Source organism: Sus scrofa, chromosome 3 (assembly GCF_000003025.6).
Source record: "Sus scrofa isolate TJ Tabasco breed Duroc chromosome 3, Sscrofa11.1, whole genome shotgun sequence".
NCBI lineage: Eukaryota > Metazoa > Chordata > Mammalia > Artiodactyla > Suidae > Sus > Sus scrofa.
The window spans coordinates 17,920,113-17,942,421 of NC_010445.4; the positions used below are offsets into that span (position 1 = coordinate 17,920,113).

Below are 22,309 nucleotides of genomic sequence, written 5' to 3' on the forward strand. Positions count from 1 at the left end.
GAAGGCGCAAAGAACTCCAGGCCTGAACTCCAAATTCTGGGGTTTCCAGTGTGTCTAACAACTTGGCAGGGGTGGGAGGACTGGGAGCAACGCATCACCGCAAGTTTTCATTGGTTTCTAGGGAAGCCTGGCTAATTACTATCTCGCGAGAGCGTCTATCCCGGGACCGTTCCAGCCCGAAGATGAGCTGAGACGCTCAGCGGGCGAAGTTGCTGGGCAGTCTCGAACTTCGTTTCTTAGATGGGTGAACCGCCCTATCCTTGTTTTCTTGTTTGTCCCTGGCCAGTCAGGTCAGTTCCCTTTTCCCCTTCCTCCCTATCGACGCCCGCACCCCACCCCCGCGCTGCCCCTCGGAAAAAGCTAGGAATTGAAGTTCTGCACTGAATGACGCATGGTGGCTCGGAAATACGGTTGCCTTTCGCAGAGGATAGACATGCCCTTTGCCCTCACTTTGGGCTGGGCAGCCAAATGGCCTGTTTCTCGACAAGAAAGACTCGCAGGGAGGCGGGGTTTCCCAGAAGGCAGAGCATCAGTGTCCGGGTTTTCGGTGCCTGTGTCAGACCAGCGGCCACATTTCTCCAGGTACCTGTCGCCATAGCAACAGCGCTCACTGAATAGCCCCCCTCCCCCCCCCGCCCCGCCTGGCGTGTTTTTCCTTTTGAGGGTCCCAGTCGATGCTGTGGTGTAGATGGCCCCTGTGGGCAGCCGGAATTCAGCTGACGGACCTGGTGGCCCGTTTTGTAGCCAGCTGTCAGAGCTATAAAGCAACGATGACAAGCCAACTTCTTTATTTGACAGGCTCAAAGAGGGCAAGTTTACACATGGCTTGGAGGTTTTGCCTGTGTGGATGTTTTGGCACTGTTTTCACCCCTCACCGCGCAGGCGCACACATGCACACAACAGAGTCCAAACCTCAGACAAGAAGCAGTTTATTGGCGAGGAGACACATGGAGATGTGGCCTTCCCTGGCCTCTCCTCACTCTGGTACTGCCCTTCTCCCAGCCTGTGTGTCTCTGCTGATGTCCCCAAGGACCTGGGCGTAGCCTCCAGAGCAGATGAGTGCTGCTTCTGCTGTCTCTGGTCTATGCAGTCAGTATCCACGAATCGGGGCAGTTTGGGCTTCTCTAGGGCAGACAGGTCTGGGCTCTGGCCAAGTGTCCCCTTCTTGGCCAGGACCATATCCAGTGGCCTGAGGCTGGGTACAGCCTGCCTCACAGCTCCTCTCCCCATCAGTAGGATGATCGAGATGGCCCTGCCTCACTCTGTCCCTCTAAACCTCAGCAGTCTCGTTGCCGCTCATAGGTCAACAAGCCCCCCGTTCAGCATACTGGTCTCCCAAGGGCAAGGTTGGGAGCCGTCAATGAACAGGTTAAGGGGCAGCAGGGATTTAGAGTTCTCTAAGGGCCCTCAGGCTAAGGCCAGTTTATTCATTCAGCAAGTATTTATTGAGAGCCTACCGTATATATACTAGGCAGTGTTCTAGAAACTAGGGGTACAGACCGCACCGGCAAGGTCCTGATCCCAGCCAGGACAGTTTCCTGAGCTTCAAGGTCATGGTATCCAATTTCTATTTCTATCTATTCACTCCTTTCCCCCTTATCTTCCCCTCCTTCTCCCTCCCACCACCTCCCAGGCCCTTTCTTCTCTGCTTAAGCAGCAGATACCCTCCCTTTGGTCTCCTGGGCCTCCACCCTCCCTAGACCCCATCACTCCAGTCCTGTTGGAGGCTCCTCTTTGAGGGGCCTTGCCCGACCATCCCCTGTCCCAAAGGGCCTCAGGACCAGGTGCCCACGCTGGTGCTTGATACGGGCAGAACTGTCCCCGAAACCCTTGCCACACTCTGCACACTTGTACGGTTTCTCCCCAGTGTGTGTGCGCCTATGTTTGACCAGATCTGAGCTCCGGGGAAACTCCTTCCCACAGAAGCCACACACGTGGGGCTGGCTGGGTCCGGAGGGCTGAGCCCGCACTCGGGATCGAGGGGCTGTGGGTGCTGGGCCTGGGGGGTTATGTGGCCTCAGGAGAGTGGACGGTGGTGGCGGCCGAGCCCGTTCCCCACGGTGGGTGCGGAGGTGCTTGACTCGGGCGGAGCTGTCGGCAAAACCCTTGCCACACTCAGGGCAGAGGTAGGGTTTTTCCCCCGTGTGTACACGATGGTGTTTCACCAGGTCCGAGCTTCGGCGGAAGCCCTTGCCACACTCAGGGCACTTGTGGGGCTTGTCACCTGCCAGGGGCGGGGGTGGCTCCCCAGCTTGTGGGCCCACGGGCTCCGGCTCCAAGCCAGGCAGGCCAAAAGGGCCGTCGCCCGAGTGTGAAGGGCTTCGAGGTGTCAGCGGGGGGCTGGTGCCAAGGGGAGGCGGGGGTGGGCTTGAGCTGGGGGGTGGGCTGGGGATCAGAGGGGCCAGGGGGTAGCCTGGGAAGCTGAAGTCCTGGGGCTCCATGTGCGTGAGGCGGTGTCGGAGGAGGGTGGAGCTGAGGCTGAAGGTGCGGTCACACTCGGGACAGGCATGAGGCCTCTCGCCACTGTGGGTGCGGAGGTGCTTGACCCGGGCAGAGCTGTCAGCGAAGCCCTTGCCACACTCAGGGCAGAGGTAGGGCTTCTCGCCCGTGTGTACCCGCAGGTGCTTCACCAGATCCGAGCCCCGGGCAAACTCCTTTCCACACACATCGCAGCCAAAAGGCTTGGGCCCCAGGTGGCTGCGCTGGTGGCTCAAGAGGCTGCAGCTGAGCACAAATCTTTTGCCACAATCGGTGCAGATATATGGCTTGTCCTGGGCCTTAGGTCCTTGTGTGGCCGCCGTGGCCGCTCGAGATGGCTGCCGCCGGGGCACCACGGGCCGGGGGGGCTGCTCCCCGCGGTGTGTCCGCTGGTGCTTTATGCGGGCAGAACTATCACCAAAGCCCTTGCCGCAGATGCCACACTTGTAGGGCTTCTCCCCTGTGTGTGTCCGCTGGTGTTTCACCAGGTCAGAACTCTGTCGGAAGCTCTTGCCACATTCACCACAGATAGTGGGGCGCTCACCAGCAGGGATCCTGGACCGCGGAATCTTTGGGGGGCCCTGGGCCGGTGGCCGGGCTCTGTAGGGCTTTTCACCACTATGAGTCCGCTGGTGTTTGATCCGAGCAGAGCTATCCCCAAAGCCCTTGCCACAGACCCCGCACTTGTACGGCTTCTCCCCTGTGTGGGTCCGCTGGTGTTTCACCAGATCGGACATCTGGCGAAAGCTCTTGCCACACTCGCCACACACGGCGGCCCGATCACTAGCCTGGCCCCAGCGTGGTTCTCCCAGGAGCCGAGGGCCTCTGTCCCGAGCCTGAGGTTTTCCAGGTCCCTCTCTCTGGACCCACAAGTCATCCCAGGTCTGGATGCCCTCGGGTTTGAGAGAGGCACTTCCTACTTCATGGCCTGGGGCCAAATCTTCCTCTTCCTTGAAGCCCAAGTCATCTTCTTGTGGGCCATGTGCAAACTCATCCGGTTGAGACATCGCCACATTCTCACTCCCCAGACCTGGGGAAAGAAAAGGGAGTGGTAGACCCTGTCCTTTGCCTCAGCCCCTGTCTTCCTAACAACCTCCCCGGGAAGGCGTCCTTGACCATCTGCAGTCACAAGGATCTCTCTCGCTCTCTCTGAATTTCTAAAGCATTTATGATTGTCTCTGCCTCAGTAACAGTAACTGCCTTCTACCACACTCTTCATGTGTGCCAGTATCGTTTTTTTTCTTTCTCTTTTTTTTGTCTTTTTAGGGCCGCACCCGCGGCGTATGGAGGTTCCCAGGCTAGGGGTCCAATCGGAGCTACAGCTGCCGGCCTACGCCACAGCCACAGCCATGCCAGATCCGAGCTGAGTCTGTGACCTACACCACAACTCACGGCAACGCTGGATCCTTAACCCGCTGAGCAAGACCAGGGATCGAACCCGCAACCTCATGGTTCCTAGTCGGATTCGTTTCCGCTGCGCCACGACGGGAACTCCGGAACTCTTTACTTCTTTTTGGCCACAGCAGCAGATGGCAGCTTGATGGGAGATCTCAGTTCCTAGACCAGGGACTGAAGCTCCACCTCCTAACCACTAGGCTGCCAGGGAACTCCCACCGATACCTTAACTAAGTGTTACTGAATCCTTGCAAATAATCCTAGGAGGGAATACTGTTATTATCCCCATTTTACAGACATGGTGGCTCAGAGAATTTAAGTCACTTGCTCAAGATTATAAAGGTTAGAAAGTAGCAAAGCCTGGTTTCTAACTCAGGTCTGTCTGATTCCCACGCCTGTGTTAAGCCCTACATTATAGAGTCTCTATTTGGAAAACCCAGTGTTTGCTCATTACATTGTTTCTTCTTTATACTAGCCTATTCTGTAATTTATTATTTCAGTCATCTTCTATGTCCCTGAGAGGACCCAGACACACACCCGTCCCTCAAGATACTTAGGGTTGGTAGGAGAGACAAGATGAAGCACAGATAATTATAATTGCAGGCTCAGAATGACTGTGCTGTCACCAGAGAGAGGAAATCAAAAGATAGGGCTGGGCTTTCACAGAAGAGGAAAGAGTAAACCATGGAAAGGAATGGAAGATCCTGCTGGAAAGGGATGTTGGGACTAGATTAAGTAGGTAAGGTCTGCATTGAACACTAGGCTAACGCTTTTAATTAATAGGCAGAGGGAGCTAGGGACAGTTTTGGGGAAGGCAGGCAGGATTAGATCTGAACTCAGATCAGTGTGGCTGCTCAGCGCATCACTGGAGAGAAAAGGGCTTTGGAGAGGCTGTTACAATGGCTGGGACAGGGCAGAGACAGCGAGGATGGTGATGACTAGAGGATGGGGAGAGAGTCTTTGAAATGATGCTCTTCACAGCCTGGTGCACAGTAGGTGCTCAGAAACACCGGCTCCCTCCCTGGGCTTTTGCTCCCCTCCCCTTCTTCCCTTGGAAGCCCAGTTCAAGTCCGATTTTTCCGGGTCTGGGCCCGGCAGAGGCCAGCACTGGAGTCCCCACCCGGCCATTACCTGCCCAAGTCGGCGCACCGCCTCGGCCCTCACCTGTGCGGGCGCTTCTCAGCTGCTCCCTGTCGTCTGGGCCACGGAGATCGGGGCCCCAGGACCCCACCGCGCGCTCCATCGCCGGCAGGCCGCCCTGAGCAAAGGGACAGACACAATTCCACGGTCACACAGCCATGTGCGGACGTTGGCGCCCAGCCGCTGCCCTCTGCCGGCCGGCGCGGGCACCGGGCAGCGTCCGGGTCCGAGATGCGGGGCGCGGCTCTCGGTGACCCTTACCCGCGCCGCCGGTCGCCCCTGCACCTGCTGCTCCTTCCGGTGCGCGGCTGCCCCCTTCCCCTCCGGCCGCCGCCGCCGCCGCCACCCCGGCGCCCTGCGGAGCTCCTCGGCGGGGCTCCGGTGCCCGAGCCGCCGGGGGCTCGGGGATGCGGGCTCCGCGCCAAGCGGGGAGGGGGCTCGGACCCAGGCGTCCCGGAGGCTGCTGCCGGGGGCGGGGACGGGAAGCGGAAGCGCCGGGCGGCACCGAGCCGCTCTAGGACCTTGGAGGAGCTGCACGCCTGTGGGGGCCGCCTGCGTCCTCGGGGCTCGGTGGCCGGCGGGCAGCCGTGTGCCGCAGAGCGGGCTACTCTGAGCCGCGGACAGTTGCCCGAACTCGGTGGTATTAACCGTGTGCCTCCTGGGCTGAAGCTGGGTGCCGAGGGCCGAAGACTCTTCCTAATTGTCGCTGTATCGGGCCACCCGCGCGGACCTCCGGAGCTGGCCGACAGTGCCAACCACCTCGGCCGGGAGAGACAAAGAGAGATCCAAAGACGGACCCAGGGAAAGGGGTGGGGGAAAGACCGAAGCAAACAAAGGGCGGCAGAGGGCGGCGGAGACCCCAGACGGGGCGGGGGCGGGGCGCCGAGACACAGGAAACAAAGCGGGGCCGGTCGGCTAGATCGAGGGTCGGGGGTGGAGGCTGGGCTGGGCTGAGCTGGGGAAGACCGAGACGCGAGCAGAAGCCAGAGGCAGACGCCAGATAACTGCTGGGCAGAGGCGGGCCGATGGAGTCAGACCTGCGCCCGGGGACTCACGAAGTCCTTACCTAAGAGCCCTAAGTTAGAGCGCTTGCAAAGGCAGAGAGACCAAAAAACTGCAGCCGACCAAAAACACTGGAGCAAAAGATGGGCCACCAAAAACAAAGAGATGTAAAAACAGAGAAGAGACAAAGTCCCTGAAGCAGAGGCTGAGGAACTGCAAGAAAAGGCAGGGAACCTGGAAAGAAACCGGCCCAGAGACAGAGGAAACAGAGGAAACAAAGACAGTGAAACAGGCAGAGACAGAGAGACCGAGCACAAAGAGGCCATGGGGAGACTAGGAATGGCTTGACGGCCGACAAAGGCAAAGGCCAGGCAGAGGCTAAAGCATTAAACCCTGCTTCCCCGCTTGATGGGGCCCAGCTGGAGCTGCGTATCTGTACTCTGGGCAGGCTTGCCTTTGAGGAGGCCGTGGGGCGCCTGGAAGTGTCTGCAGCCCATGTACTGAGGGAGGGGAGTAACCAAGTCTTGTGTGTTAATTCCCATGTATTAGCACCTCCGTGCCATGCCTAGAGTTTGATAAAGAGATGGAACACATGTGAGTGTGGTTTTTGGGGTGCTACCAATTTAAAGAGGCAAGCACACAGGAGTTCCCGTTGTGGCTCAGTGGTTAATGAATCTGACTAGGAACCATGACGTTCAATCCCTGGCCTTGCTCAGTGGGTTAAGGATCTGGCGTTGCCGTAAGCTGTGGCGTAGGTCGCAGACTCGGCTTGGGTCCCATATTGCTGTGGCTGTGGCACAGGCCAGAGGCTACAGCTCTGATTCAACCCCTAGCCTGGGAACGGAAGCGGCCCTAGAAAAAGCAAAAAGACCAAAAAAAAAAAGGTAAGCACACAAATCATGACAAGAACTGTTAGGGCATGGGAGAATTACATGCACTGATTGAAGATAGTTCTCATTGGTGGGAAGGAGTCTGCAGGGTTCTGTGTACCTGGTATGCAGGAATGTTAGACACTGATAGACAGGGACTGCAAGTCGATCAGCACATACTTCTGGATCACCAATTCCAAGTCTAGGCCCTGGAAATACTCAGACACTCTTGGCTCAGTAGATCGTGGAGAGGTGCAGGTGATATGACAGATTCTATACTGACCCTATGAACACAGATACGATAGGAGGAATTTCTGTTGTGGCTCAGTGGAAACAAATCTGACTAGCATCCATGAGGACACAGGTTTGATCCCTGGCCTCGCTCAGTGGGTTAAGGATCTGGCATTGCTTTGGACTGTAGTATAGGTCTGAGACATGGCTCAGATCCTTCGTTGCTGTGCTGTGGCTGTGCTACAGCTCCGATTTGTCCCCTAGCCTGAGAACCTCCATGTGCTGTGAATGTGGCCCTAAAAAGACCAAAAAAAAGATAAGACGATAGTGCAGAGAGACCTGTAGGGTTCTGCAGCTGTGGACAGTGTTTTTAGGTCATTCATGCAGAGTGTGATTCCTGGCCTTGTCACTTGCTACTCTTTAGCCTTGGGGAAGTTAATTCTGTTTCCTAAACTATAAAATGGGGATAATACCTAATTTGAATGGTTGATGATAATAGGTATAAGGCACTGAGTTAAAAATACAGTTGTGACTCTATGGGCTGAAGTAATCACGGAAAAGTTGCCTTTTATTTATTTATTTATTTTTAGGGCCACACCCATGGCATATGGAGGTTCTGAGGCTAGGAGTCGAATCGGAGCTGCAGCTGCCAGCCTATGCCACAGCCACAGAAATGCAATATCTGAGCCCCGTCCGCCCCCTATACCACAGCTCATGGCAGTGCCGGATCCTTAACCCACTGAGCGAGGCCAGGGATCAAACCTGGGTCTTCATGGATACCAGTCAGATACGTTTCCGCTGCACCACAACGGGAACTCCAAAGGTGACATTTTTGAGCTGATCCTTTCAGGACAGCTAAAATTTCAGCCAAGTCCAGGGCCTGGCTGACGTGGGTCTTGAATGAAGAACTCCAAGCAGAGGGAATAAAACGAATAGTGGCCCCCACGCTAATGAAAAGCCTACTATATGCTAGAAGCTTGAGATCCAAGGATGACTGAGACCTCTCCTTACAGAAGAAAAAAGAGAATAATTGCTTTTTTTCTAATGATTTTTTCCCCCTTATCGTTGGTTTAAGAGAATAATTCCTGTAATGGATTTACATAATAGGAAAGTAGTGGAGGACTTCTCCGGTGGCTCAGCAGGTTAAGGATCCGGCATTGTCACTGCTTTGGCTCAGGTCACTGCTGTGGCTCAGGTCACTGCCGTGGCACATGTTCGATCCCTGGCCTGGGAACTTCCGCATGCAGTGGACCAAAAATAAATTAATTAATTAAGGAAAAGAGTGGAATCTAAAGACAGGACGGCCAGTTAACCATTTGTTTCACAAACATTTCCTGAGGGTTCAACACGTGTGCAAGGAAACAGGTAAGAGGGGACCAAATGGCAAAGAAATTTCCCCAAAGCTGGCCAGCCCGCATGCTATCCACATTTGTAGATCTAGCCCTGACTTTGAGAAGACAAAGCCTGGAGTTTTAGGTCCGATATAGATGTTCCTCCATGGATAGAGTAATTACGAATGTATTGTAGAGCCATAGGCAATTATGAAGGTATGATGGTGCGAAAAAATAACTCATCCAGATTATTAGTCTTACTATTTTTTTTGTCTTTTGTCTTTTTAGAGCCGCACCCGTGGCATATGGAGGTTCCCAGGCTAGGGGTCTAATCAGAGCTGTTGCTGCCGGCCTACACCACAGCCACAGCAACGTCAGATCCGAGCCGAGTCTGCGAGCTACACTATAGCTCATGGCAAAGCTGGATCCTTATCCCACTGAGTGAGGCCAGGGTCCGAACCCACGTCCTCATGGATGCTAGTCGGGTTCGTTAATTGCTGAGCTGTGACCAGAACTCTCCCAGATTATTATTAAATGAGAAAACTGTCCACCATACGCTGCCCCAGCTCAAGGTGGGATCTTCCTTTCTCCAAACAGGCTCCAAACTTTATCACCTAAATGACTGGGCATAATTTGTTGGAGTTAATAAGCATGTAAATGGAATATGCTACTAATTCGTGTCATCTCTATGCTTGACACAAAGACCAGCCAAGAACCTTTTCTGCAGGGCACTTTTTTTTTTCCTTTTTATGGCCAACACCTTCAGCATGAGGAAGTTCCCAGGCCAGGAGTCGAATCAGAGCTACAGCTGCTGGCCTACACCACAGCAACAGCCACAGCCACATCAGATCCAAGCCGCATCTGCGACCTATGCCAAAGCTTGTGGCAACACCAGATCCTTAACCCGGTGAGCAAGGCCAGGGATTGAACCCACAGACATTATGCCAGGTTCTTAACCTGCTGAGCCACAATGGGAACTCCTGCAGGGTATTTTATTTTATTTGCTTTTATGGGCTGTACCCATGGCATATGGAAGTTCCCAGGCTAGACGTCAAATCAGAGCTACAGCTGATAGCCTACACTCAGCCACAGCAATGTGGAATCTAAGCCACATCTGCGACCTACACCTCAGCTCATGGTAATGCTAGATACTTAACCTACCGAGTGAGGCCAGGGATAGAACCTGCCTCCTCATGGATCATAAGCGTTAGTTAACCGCTGAGCCATGAAGGGAACTCTGAGAGCATTTTAAAATATGGCCTCGAAAAAAAAAATAAATAAATAAAATAAAATAAAATATGGCCTCGATCAGTGGGTTAAGGATCTGGTGTTGCCGTGAGCTGTCGTGTGTGTCGCAGATATGGCTCAGATCCCGTGTTGCCGTGGCTCTGGCATAGGCTGGCAGCTGTAGCTCTGATTGGACCCCTAGCCTGCGAACCTCCATATGCAGGTGCGGCCCTAAAAAAGCCAACAACCACAAAAAATATGCGCAAATGCCTAAATACGTGACTTCCTTTGACTCAGTAATTCCCTTTATGGAAATGAGGCCCAAGGAAATGGTTGGCCAAGTGCACGATGATAGCACCACAAACATACTCATCCCAGCTCAGCATTGTTAGTCACAGGGAAGAATGAGAATCAACCTAAATACTAAGCATCTATAAAAATGATACTGGGGAGTTCCCGTTATGGCGCAGTGGTTAACAAACCCGACTAGGGACCATGAGGTTTCAGGTTCAATCTCTGGCCTCACTCAGTGGGTTAAGGATCCGGCATTGCTATGAGCTGTGGTGTAAGTTACAGACGCGGCTCAGATCCCACATTGCTGTGGCTCTGGCGTAGGCCGGTGGCTACACCTCCGATTCGACCCCTAGCCTGGGAACCTCCATATGCCATGGGACACGGCTCTAGAAAAGGCAAAAAGACAAAAAAAAATAAAAAATAAAAATGATACTGTAGATAGTTATTTATGATCACAGAAAGATGTATAGAACATATGAAGTGAAAAAAAAAAACGTTTCTAAAGTTACAGCATGATCCTAGTTTTAGGTATTTATTCATAATGTATAGTCATAGGAGAAGTCTAGAAGGATGAAAATCAAAATGAGGTTCTATCATGGTAATGATATTAAATGTAAATTTTTCTAACCATTTGTATTTGCTAATTTTCCTATGAGACTATATTGGATGTACCATAAGCAAACGAATATACGTGTGTTTGGTTTTGTCTTTTTGCCTTTTCTAGGGCTGCTCCCGCAGCATATGGAAACTCCCAGGCCAGGGGTCTAATCGGAGCTGTAGCTGCCAGCCTACGGCAGAGCCACAGCAACACGGGATCCGGAGCGGTGTCTGCAACCTACTCCACAGCTCATGGCAACACTGGATCCTTAACCCACTGAGCAAGGCCAGGGATCAAACCCAAGTCTTCATGGATACTAGTTGGATTGTTACCACTGAGCCACAACAGGAACACCTATTTTATTTTTTAGATTCCACATATAAGTGATGTCTTATACTGTATAAGACAAATACACAGTATTTGTCTTTCTCTGACTTATCACACTAAACATCATACCATCCATGTTGTTGCAAATGGCAAAACTTTCATTTTTCATGACTGAGTAGGATTCCTTGGGTATATAGACTACATTTTTTTATCCACTCATCTATTAATGGATACTTAGTTTGCTTCCAAATCTTAGCTATTGCAAACACTGTTGCCATGAATATTGGGTGCATGTATCTTTTTGAATTAGTGTTTTCATTTGCTTTGGATTTATACCCAGGAGTGGTATTTCTGGATAAAATGGTAGTTCTATTTTTAGTCTTGGAGTTCCTGTCGTGGCTCAGTGGTTAACGAATCTGACTAGGAACCATGAGGTTGCGGGTTCGATGATCCCTGGCCTCGCTCAGTGGGTTAAGGATCCGGCATTGCTGTGAGCTGTGGGGTAGGTCAAAGACGTGGCTCAGATCCCAAGTTGCTGTGGCTGTGGCGTAGGCCAGTGGCTACAGCTCCAATTCAACCCCTAGTCTGGGAACCTCTATATGCCGCAGGTGGGGCCCTAAAAAGACAAAAAAAATAAAATAAAATAATTTTTTTAGTTTTTGTGGAACCTCCATGGTGTTTTCCACGGTGGCTGCATCAATTTACATTCCCACCAACAGTGTGCAAGGGGTCCCCTTTTCTCCACATCTTCGCCAACCTTTGTTAGTTGTGGTCTTTTGGATGATGGTCATTCCGACAGGTGTGTACACATTATTTTCTTTCTTTCTTTTTTGTCTCTTAGGCCCACACCCGAGGCACATGGAGGTTTCCAGGCTATGGGTTGAATCAAAACTGTAGCTTCCAGCCTATGCCAGAGCCACAGCAACGCCAGATCTGTGCTGCGTCGGCAACCTGCACCACAGCTCATGGCAATGCCGAATCCTTAACCCGCTGAGCGAAGCCAGGGATCGAACCTACATCTTCACGGATGCTAGTCAGACTAGTCAGATTTCCACTGCAGCACTACGGAACTGCTACACATTATTTTCTTAAAGATTATTGAATAATTCAGGGCAGAGCTGATTGGAGTCTGAACCCAGGGCAGGGCAAAGAGGGTGAGGGGGGTACAGAGGGAAGGGGACCAATTTTTCTCATCAATGGGAAGAACTTGGAATCCACTTGGATATACCTGTAGAGAGCAAGGGAAGGAGGAATTCAGAGTTTTAACTAAGAGGATAGGGCTGCTCAGGCTGATGAGAAATGCAGGAGGAAGTGTTGCGGAGCAGTGGGGAAGGGTATAATTATCCCTTCCTGGGCTTCTCAAAGCACTCTGTTTATCTCCTTATGACACTACATTTTTAGCTTCAGTGTGTGTCACACTTTCTTGTGGCTGTCTCTGTCTCCCCAGAGGGCCGCATGCAACCCTAACTGATTCACTCTGTCTGGATTCTCTGCCACTAATCCAGGAGAGCAGTCACTAGAGTGGAGCTAGTGGCACCTCAGCTCGTGTAATAGCAATAACTACCACTCTGGAAGGTCTGTGGAACAGTGGAAACAAATCTGACTAGGTACTATGAGGTTGCGGGTTCGATCCCAGGCCTCACTCAGTGGGTTAAGGATCTGGCGCTGCTGTGAGCTGCGGTGTAGTTCGAAGACGTGGCTCGATCTGATGTGGCTGTGGCTGTGACGTAGCTCCGATTTGACCCCTAGCCCGGAAATGCGGCCCTAAAAAGCAAACAAACAAGAACTACCACTCTGTGGGAGCTCATCTCCTATACCAGGCGCGCTAACGTGCTAAAAGCTTTATGTGCATCAGGCAGATAATCCTCATCGTGACTCTAGGAGGTGAAATTGTTAATAGTGCCATTTAACAGGAGTTCCTGTCATGGTGTAGTGGTTAGCAAATCCGACAAGGAACCATAAGGTTGTGGGTTCGATCCCTGGCCTTGCTCAGTAGGTTAAGGAGCCAGTGTTGCGGTGAACTGTGGTGTAGGTTGCAGACGAGGCTCGATCCTGCGTTGCTGTGGCTGTGGTGTAGGCCGGAGGCTACAGCTCTGATTAGACCCCTAGCCTGGGGACCTCCATATGCCTTGGCTGTGGCCCTAAAAAGCAAAAAAAAACAAAAAACAAAACCCCAAAACAGAGTCTGATTGCAGCAGCTCAGGTCCAGGAGGTATGGGTTCGATTCCCACCACCATGCAGTATGTTAAAGGATCCAGTTGTGGCTAGGTCACAGCTGCGGCTCAGATTCAATCCCTGGTCTGGAAACTTACATATGCTGCGGGTGTGGCCATAAAAAGAAATAAAAAAATTAAATTTTAGAAATGCTTTTATGCTTAAAAAAAAAGTGCCAGTGCATGAGCTGGCAAGGAACACTGATGACCCCTCAATCTTGTTATGGTTTTTGCGGTCCACTGAGACCCTTGGAACTTTTTTTTTAAACCATCCCTGTCAAAGCCTTCATCTCACTTGCTAGAGAGACCAACCCGCTTCCTTCCTCTCTTCTCACACTGTATCTCCTACCAAGGGTGATGGGGCCACAGCTTGGAATAAAGGTGTACGGAAAACAAAGGAGTTGACGTTTCCTTAGGGGTGATGATGGGCAAAGGGATCCAGGAATTGAGGACCTGGACCCCTTCTTGGTCTTGGCTCTCCCCACCTCTCTGGGCCAGTTCAAGCATCTCATCTTCTTACAGGGCCCGCCCCCTTGTTTGCCGCCCTCAACTTCCTGCCCTACCAGAGGAAGTGGGGAGAGACAGCAGGTGCAGCGACAGCTCTCAGAAGCCATGGTGAGTTCTTATGCCCAGGCATCCAGGCAGCTTAGCCCCCAGCCCCCAACCCCCAGGGTAGCCAGGCCCAGGTCAACCCACAGTAGGCTGACTTCTCCCAGCCGCTGAGATCAGGTTATCCTGGGGGCCTGGCCTGCCGCCCCCAGCAGCCTCAGCTCGTCCACCCCCACCAACAGGACAAGGAGTATGTGGGTTTCGCCGCCCTCCCCAACCAGCTGCACCGCAAGTCCGTCAAGAAGGGGTTTGACTTCACACTCATGGTGGCAGGTCTGAGGGTTTGGGAGGGGGGCCTGGCAAGGGGTCCTCAAGAGACCTTGGTTGTCCCCTTATCTGACCAGGTGGGCCTGTCCTGCCTACAGGGGAGTCAGGCCTGGGAAAATCCACCCTCATCAACAGCCTGTTTCTCACCAACCTCTATGAGGATCGGCAAATCCCAGAAGCCAGTGGTAAGACCCCCCCCACCCCCCCACCCCCCCGCTGCCCTGCCACGGTGCTCTCCAGGCACTCTCACCCCCTCCTCTGATGTCCCCAGACTGTACTCTCCCTTTCCAGCTGGGTCACCCATGACATTCTGGGGGACTCAGGCAGCCTCACTGCTTTTCTCTTTTTGCTTTTTCTTTTTAGGGCTTCACCTGCACCATGTGGAGACTCCCAGGCTAGGGGTCAAATCAGGAGCTATAGCTGCCGCCTACACCACAGCCACAGCCACAGCCACGCAGAGTCCTTAACCCACTCATTGAGGCCAGGGATCAAACCCTCATCCTCATGGATACCAGGCGGGTTCCTTACCACTGAGCCACAATGGGAACTCCTTCACTGCTTTTCTTGGAGACTCAGGCTCCTCCCTTGAGAACTGGGTGAGGGCAGCTGAGTCTGAGAAAGGAAATTAGTCCTGCCTCGGACCCCTACCCAGCTCCCTGACCTCTCCTCATCCTCACAGCTCGCTTGACACAAACGCTGACCATCGAGCGCCGGGGTGTGGAGATCGAGGAGGGGGGCATTAAGGTGAAGCTGACCTTGGTGGACACACCTGGCTTTGGAGACTCAGTGGACTGTTCAGACTGGTGAGGCGTGGGAGAGGACACGGGGCTTGGCTTCCCAGTGTGGCTACTCTGTGGAGACGGAGGGGTCAGATACAGGGCTAGCTTGCCCTGTTTCTGCCCAGAGGTGGGGGGGGGACCTGTTTCTGCTGGCCTTGTGGCCCAAAGTGCCCTGGCTTTCCCACATCTCACCTGTCGATTCCTCTGATGTCTTTTGTTGGACCCAAAGAAACTACTCCCCATCCCCACCATCCTGCCTGGCCTGGCGCCCTTCCCTGCGCTGCAGTCCCTGACCCCTGGGGTGTGACCCGCTCTCCCCACACCCCAGCTGGCTGCCTGTGGTGCGCTTCATTGAGGAGCAGTTCGAGCAGTACCTTCGCGATGAGAGTGGCCTGAACCGGAAGAACATCCAGGATTCCCGTGTCCACTGCTGCCTCTACTTCATCTCACCCTTCGGCCGAGGGTCTGGGGCAGTGGGGTTGGGGGAGCGTCCTTGGGGGTTGGGGGCATTTGAGAGGGCTTGGAGGGGGGTGGTCTTATAGTCCCTGGAGACTGAACCCTCACCCGTTCCTCGGTGCAGGCTCCGGCCCCTAGATGTGGCCTTCCTCCGGGCGGTGCACGACAAAGTCAATATCATCCCCGTCATTGGCAAAGCAGATGCCCTGATGCCGAAGGAAACACAGGCCCTCAAGCAGAAGGTGTGTGTGGGGTGGCCTCTGACCTTTGGCCCCCCCATGAAACCAAAAGTCATGATCAAAGCCGAACTCAGCTTTGCCTTCTTAGATCTTGGGGGTGGCCCTTCTGGAACAGGTTAGACTGTGGAGGAAAGTTTCTGAGGTTGTGGATCACAAGTTGCCAGAGGGAAGCCATGTCTCTGGAGGCTCAGAAGAGAAGCTCTGGGCTGGATGCTGGGCTAAGGCCTGTGTGAGGGCAGGGGCATAGCCATGATGCTCCCTGTTAACCCTCTGGCCCCAGGATGCTGACTGCCCCCGCCACCACCACCGCCAGTGTCTTTAGCGCCTTCTCCCACTGTTTCTGCTTGTCTCTCTTGATCTTTTTTCGGGGTCTGCTCATCTTTGAAACTTTCTGGGCATCACTCTTCTCCGTTAGGGTAGCTCTCTCACTCAGTTTTCATCGTCTCCATCTCTGTCGATTATGGGCTGAGATGCACCTGTGGCATATGGAAGCTCCCTGGCTAGGGGTGGCATTGGAGCTATAGCTGCCGGCCTATGCCTCAGCCACGCCAAATCCAAGCCCCGTCTGCGGGCTGCACCACAGCTCACAGCCATGCTGAATCCTTAACCCACTGAGAAAGGCCAAGGATCGAACCTGCCTCCTCCTGGATACTAGTCGGGCTCATTACTGCTGAGCCACAAGGGGAATTTCCAATTCTCTGAGATTTTGTTTTCAGTTATCCTGCATGTCCATTTCTCACCATCTCTTGTCTTTCACATCTTCTTCTCTGTCTCTACCAGCCTGTATCTCACGGTCTCTGTGCTTCTCACTCTCTCTGCATCTGACTCCTCCAAGATTCGGGACCAGCTGAAGGAGGAGGAGATCAACATCTACCAGTTCCCCGACTGTGACTCTGATGAGGATGAAGACTTCAAGAGGCAGGATGCGGAGATGAAGGTGCAGAGGCAAAGGGGGAAGGGGCAGAGAAGCCGGGGAGGCGGATGTGGAGGTGGGAGCTGAGAAAGAGGTTTCTGCCCATGAGGGGAGGGGCCAACAGTGATCCCTGACTCCCGCCCTCCAGGAGAGCATCCCTTTCGCTGTCGTTGGTTCATGCGAAGTAGTGAGGGACGGGACCCGACCAGTGAGGGGACGCCGCTACTCCTGGGGCACAGTGGAGGGTAAGGCTGGGCAGGCAGGAAGGGCAAGGTGATTTCAAGTCCACTGCACTCAACATTTGGAGTTGGGGCAAAGCTCTGGTCCCAGGAGTCCTCCTAGGTGCCAAAAGAGGGGTCCTTCGGCAGCAGACTGGGGACCCTCCCCTATTAGCCTGCGGCAGTCCCGACCCAGCCCGAGCTCCCTGATGCTCACCCATCCGACCCCCAGTGGAAAACCCACATCACTGCGATTTCCTGAACTTGCGACGGATGCTGGTGCAGACACACCTGCAGGACCTGAAGGAGGTGACGCATGATCTGCTTTATGAGGGCTACCGGGCCAGCTGCCTACAGAGCCTGGCCCGGCCTGGGGCGCGTGACAGAGCCAGCCGTAGGTGAGAGCCAAATAGGACACCTAGGTATTTCCAAGGCCCTGCCCTCACCCTCCTTGACCTCGGCCTTCACCTTCAAGACCTCTCTCCCAGACCCTTTCTTTCCCTACCCACTTTGCTTACGGCCCTAAACTGAAGGATGCTGCTCCACCTCCTGAACCCCAACCAAGGCCCAGGCCCTGCTTCACGGCCGTGACCTACAGCCAAGGCTCTCCCCCTTGATAGATTCCTGTCCCTTTTCCCCATCTCCTAGTAAACTTTCGCGCCAGAGCGCCACAGAGATTCCGCTGCCCATGCTGCCTCTAGCAGACACGGAGAAGCTGATCCGTGAGAAAGACGAAGAGGTAAGAAAGCACCTCGCTTCCCTCCGCTCCCCCCACTCCCCAACCAAGCCCCCACGTCCTCTTCGAAGTCCCTCTCTGGCCTCGCCCGGTGCCACCGCCTGCAATCTTGCTCCGCACAGCTGCGCCGCATGCAGGAGATGCTGGAGAAGATGCAGGCCCAGATGCAGCAGAGCCAGGCGCAGAGCGAGCAGTCGGACGCCCTCTGAGGCTCCCGTCCCCGCCCTACTTTACCTCGCCTCCGCCTTCAGTTCGTCTCTAGTCCAATCCCCGTGTCCCAGGCTGCCTGGCGCCCAGTCCGCGAGCCTCAGTCTGTAAGGCCCGCCTTTGCAAGGGGTTGAGGAGCTAACAGACTGCTACCTCCAATCCCGGAGTTTGTCGCCCCGCCTTTGACTCCGCCCCAATCCGCCCCGCCCACTTCACAAACACCAGCTTCCAGCCCGGCCCCTAATTCCCTCATCCCCGCCCCCCTTCACCCAAATTGGGAGTTTAATAAAAAACTGAGTTTCCCTGAGGCCACGCAAGCCTGCTCTTTCTCAGCGGGAGTGAATGGCTGAGTTAGCGGGTGGAACGGCCCCACCCAGGCCTCCAGGCCACTATTCATTCATTTACTGGCGCTCATTTCGTGCCAGCCGGTGTTTCAGCCCAGCCTCCCACCTGAGCCCCGCTGCGCTCGCACAGAAGGCGCCGCGGATAAGAAACAAGACCCATTCAATTTATTAGGAATCGAGCCAGGGGGGTTGGACTGGCAGGAAAGTGTTGGCCATCAAAGACCGAAGAGGTCCCCTACTCCTGGTCCTTGGCGTCGCCGTGCGTGATGACGTAGCAGATGTTCTTGTAGTCCACGTTGCCGCCCACGTCAGGGGGGAAGGCTGCCCACATGTTCTTGATCTGGGGAAAAGACACGGGGGTATCTCAAACCTGTTCCATACGCTCTCCCTCTCCCTCCTTCCGCTCCTCCCGGGCACCTCCTCCACTCACCTCTTCCTGGGAGAAGCGGTCACACTGCGTGGTAAGCAGCTCCTCCAGGCTGGAGAAAGGTGACGTAAGGGGAATTGAGAACAGGCTTGGAGATTCCTTTCCACTCCCTCCCACCTCATCCCAGTTGCCATTTCCAGTCTCCCCAGTCCCGCCTTGAAAACCTTAAACACCAAAGTCACACTGGATTCCTCACTGGTCTCCCAAACACTTTTTTTTTTTTTTTTTTTTTTCGCCACACCTAAGGCATATGGAAGTTCCTGGGCAAGGCACTGAATCTCAACCGCGCTTACGGCCTGATCCTTTTAACCCACCGCGCAGGGTGAGAAATGGAAGCCACACCTCCGCAGCTGCAGTCGGGATTCTTAAGGCACTGTACCAGGGGTGGGAACTCCTTGCAAATTCTCTTGCCTCCCCGCTTTTGCCCTTCCCCTATGTGCTGTGAAAATTTAATCCCATTGCCCATTTCCACAGTCCTGGTTTCTCCCTAAGCCCTGGCAGTGCCTAACCCTTGGTAGGAATTTAAGGAGACCTCCTGTGTGGGAGCAGCTGGAGGGGGTCACTTACACTTGCTTTTTTTTTTTTTTTTTTTGTCTTTTGCCTTTTTAGGGCTGCACCCGAGGCATATGGAAGTTCCCAGGCTAGGGGTCTAATCGTAGCTACAGCTGCTGGCCTACACCACAGCCACAGCAACACTAGATCCGAACCACGTCTGCAACCTATACCACAGCTCAAGGCAACGCCGGATCCTTAACCCACTGAGCAAGGCCAGGGATCTAATACAAGTCTTCATGGATACTAGTCGGGTTCGTTAACCACTGCGCGCTGAGCAACGACGGGAACTCTGGGGGTCACTTACAAGTGCTTCTTGATGGTACCCTTCCCCTCTGGGTCCAGAACCTTGAAGGCTCCAGTGATCACATCCTCAGGATCAGCACCTGATTGGGGAGGGGGATCAGAGGGTACATGAAGCTGAAGGGTTGCTAACGGGGAGGTCCCTGAAAGGTCTGGGGACCTAGAACACTTCATTCACCTTTGAGCTTCTCCCCAAACATGGTCAGGAAGACAGTGAAGTTGATGGGACCGCTGGCTTCCTTCATCATGGCGTCTAGCTCCTCATTCTTCACATTTAGACGCCCTGGAACAGGGTGGGGAAAGCATGGGCTGGAGTGGAGGCTTGGGGCCAGGGGATAATGCTTCCCATAAAGTCACATCATCCTACCCATTTTTCACTTGGGTAGACAGAAGCCCAGGGTGGACCTGGCGGGGCTAGAAACCAAGGCTGCTGAATTCCCAGGACTCTGCAGCCTTGAATCTTTACTGGGGGCGTTGGGGGCTCACCCATGGCTGCGAAGGTGTCCCGAAGGTCTTCCTTGTCAATAATGCCATCACGGTTCTGGTCAATTACTGTGAAGGCCTGTGGAGGGCAGGGAGAGGTTAGGTCCCGCATGGACAGGCTTCAGCATCCTTACTCCAGGCAGATCAGATTCCAAGACTCTGGCCCCCAGCCAGCCGTCCTCCTCAGACGCCAAGCAGGGCAGAGAGCAAGGAATTCTAAACCCTCCCCCTCCCCCTAAACAGGTGCACATTCCAGGGGGTGGGGGTTGGGGGGCGGGGGGCAGAGTAGCAGTGGGTGCCTTTGGTCAGCCTCCAGTCTCCCTTCTCCCCGCACTCACCTCCTTGAACTCCTGGATCTGAGTCTGATCGAACATGGAGAAGACGTTGGAGCTTCCTTCTGCCGCTGCCCTTCTCTTGGCCTTCTTGGGTGCCTGAGGGATGAGGATCGGACAAAGGAGTTTGTGGACAATCCTTACCCCTCTCTGGAGGCAATGGATTAGATTCAGCGTTCTCCGAGTCCACTCTTTTAAAGTAACTCTTCTGGCTCCAGGCATCCCCTTCCTACGACCTCTCTGCTGAGGGGAATTGCTTCAGTTGTAGCCTCAAATTCCTATTCATAGCCTTCCACTCTACCCAACAGGTGGGAGGTCCCTCCCCTTCTCGGTGCCCGGAGCCTGGCTCATCCAAGTCCTAGACTTGCTGTGTGACCCAGATTCACTCATCACCCTGTTTAAACCTCTAGTTTCTCATTTACGAAATGGGAGTGAAGGGAGTTCCCATTGTGGCTCAGCAGTAATGAACCTGACTAGTATCCATGAGGTCGAGGGTTTGATCCCTGGCCTTGCGTGGTGGGTTAAGGATCTGGCATTGCTGTGGCTGTGGTGTGGGCTGGCAGCTGCAGCTCCAATTTGACTCCTAGCCTGGGAACCTCCATATGCTGAAGGTATGGCCCTAAAAAGACAAAGAAAAAAAAAAAAAAAAGGAGCGGGTGTTCTTGCCTGGTTGATTGCAGGGGTTTTTCAGAAGACGGAGGGCAGGAAGGTATGGATCAAGCTTTGAGGGGCACTGGGCTCCTGAGAGTGGAGTGTCTGGGCAGATTATCCTTGGTTGGGTCCTTTAGGGCATCATTCTGTACCTTTCCCATTAGTGATACCAAGGGAGGGAAGATTCATCTTTTTTCCTCTTGCTGGACTGGGCACCAGCTCCTTTCAAAGGATAAGGTTCCTGAGGGATCTGGGCAGGGGCTGGGGGTTCTCACTCACCATGTCTTAAGTCTCCTGGGGGCAAGGCAGTGGCTCTGGCTGGAAAGGAGCAGAGAGTCAGCCTGGGGCGGTCCCTCTGGAGTTATATAGTCCTGCCCCAGGGAGCCCTTAACATACCAGGGTAACCTTAGCCCTGTGGGTGCCCACCCCAGATACCAAAATAGCCCAGCTCAGAGCCTCTCCTTTCTTGGAGGGCCGGCAGCAGCTGGAGCCCAGGGAGGGAGGGAGGAGAGAGTGAATCTTGGGATGCATGTCTCACTCGGACCTGGGCAGGAAGGGATGTTCTTTCTCCCAAAGGGGGGGGGGGGCTGGAAGGTGCCAGAGTTCAGAGAGGGCCCAGGCTGAGACAGACTACTAGGAGAGAGAGGAAACAGGCCCCTGTACCCCTGCCTGAGGTGGACTCACATGGAAACCCAGGACATTTTGCTGAACACCCAGAGCCTGCAAGGCATGGGTCTGTGCTTAACGGGTACGATTCGGCAAACACAGCCTCCCCCCACCCCCATCACAGAGTTCACAGTCAAGAGTATAATATGCGTGAGGCTAGTGACAGAGGTTCAAGGTGAGTGAGAGCTGTCTGGGGAAGCTGGGGATCAGAAGGTTCTTCTATATCCCCTTTTGGGGGGATTTTGTGAGGAAAGATTTGGGGCATAGAATCACTAGATATGGAGGCACTAGACAGGCTGGAGCAGAGAACCTGCTCTATGACCTTGGACTTGGTACTACAACTCCCTGGGCCTTGGTTTCCTCTTCTATGAAATGGGGGTGAAATTCCCATGCCAAAGAACTTGGGGATGTGAACACTATTTGGAAACAGTTAGTGAAGTTTCATCCTTGTAATTAATATCCAAGCCCTGCCTTGGTGGAAATTATAGTCTAGCCATGGAGACATCCCAACCCAGCTGGTCAGGAGGACAGAAGGATAGGGCATCACAGCCCTGTCTAGGAAATGACTTTATGAAGGCCAGTAGAAGCGAGTCAGGTGAAAGTGGGGAGGAGTTCCTGCTGTGCTGCAGTGGAAACAAACCTGACTCGTATCCATGAGGATGCGGGTTCCATCCCTGACCTCGCTCAGTGGGTTAAGGATCCGGTGTTGCCATGAGCTGTGGTGTAGGTCACAGATGCGGCTCGGATCCTGCGTTGCTGTGGCTGTGGTGTAGGCTGGTGGCTGCAGCTCCAGTTCTACCCCTAGCCTGGGAACTTCCACATGCTGGGTGTGGCCCTAAGAAGCAAAAAAAAAAAAAAGGTGCAGGTGAAGGTGGAGGAGCAGGCATGCTAAGCAGAGGGCATGGATGGGTAAAGGCCTGGAGAAGTGAAAGATCAGAAGTCTTTTGCTCAACAAAACTGTGATGGGGCCTGAGCAGAGGCAAGAGGAACTGGCTGGACACTAGACACTGGCGGGTCTTCAG

The 22,309-nt window shown here is 53.9% G+C and overlaps 3 protein-coding genes across 7 annotated transcripts; 1 reads left to right on the top strand and 2 right to left on the bottom strand.

The window, feature by feature from the left end:
• On the bottom strand, positions 772-5,481 carry ZNF48 (zinc finger protein 48). 3 transcript variants are annotated; one of them, XM_003354537.4, is made up of 3 exons: positions 5,275-5,481; positions 5,038-5,131; positions 772-3,508 (listed from the first exon to the last, which is right to left on the bottom strand). In XM_003354537.4, exons 2-3 carry the CDS (start codon positions 5,114-5,116, stop codon positions 1,707-1,709), a joined length of 1,881 nt encoding a protein of 626 aa, XP_003354585.1. In that variant the 5' UTR covers positions 5,117-5,131; positions 5,275-5,481; the 3' UTR covers positions 772-1,706. The 3 variants fall into 3 exon arrangements, with proteins under 3 accessions (XP_003354585.1, XP_005653074.1, XP_020942080.1); XM_005653017.3 differs by having other exon boundaries at positions 5,005-5,131; positions 5,275-5,472; XM_021086421.1 differs by having other exon boundaries at positions 5,005-5,131; positions 5,299-5,369.
• On the top strand, positions 4,539-17,837 carry SEPT1 (septin 1). Of its 2 annotated transcripts, NM_001244989.1 has the most exon segments (12): positions 4,539-4,612; positions 13,628-13,720; positions 13,897-13,987; positions 14,080-14,166; positions 14,661-14,784; positions 15,089-15,223; positions 15,341-15,458; positions 16,291-16,392; positions 16,517-16,613; positions 16,819-16,984; positions 17,235-17,325; positions 17,445-17,836. In NM_001244989.1, coding segments are annotated over 11 exon segments (1,101 nt in total). In that variant the 5' UTR covers positions 4,539-4,612; positions 13,628-13,717; the 3' UTR covers positions 17,532-17,836.
• Positions 18,017-20,959, bottom strand: MYLPF (myosin light chain, phosphorylatable, fast skeletal muscle). 2 transcript variants are annotated; one of them, NM_001006592.1, is given in 7 exon segments: positions 18,017-18,213; positions 18,304-18,352; positions 19,160-19,238; positions 19,334-19,438; positions 19,642-19,717; positions 19,977-20,069; positions 20,901-20,959. In NM_001006592.1, coding segments are annotated over 7 exon segments (510 nt in total). In that variant the 5' UTR covers positions 20,904-20,959; the 3' UTR covers positions 18,017-18,108.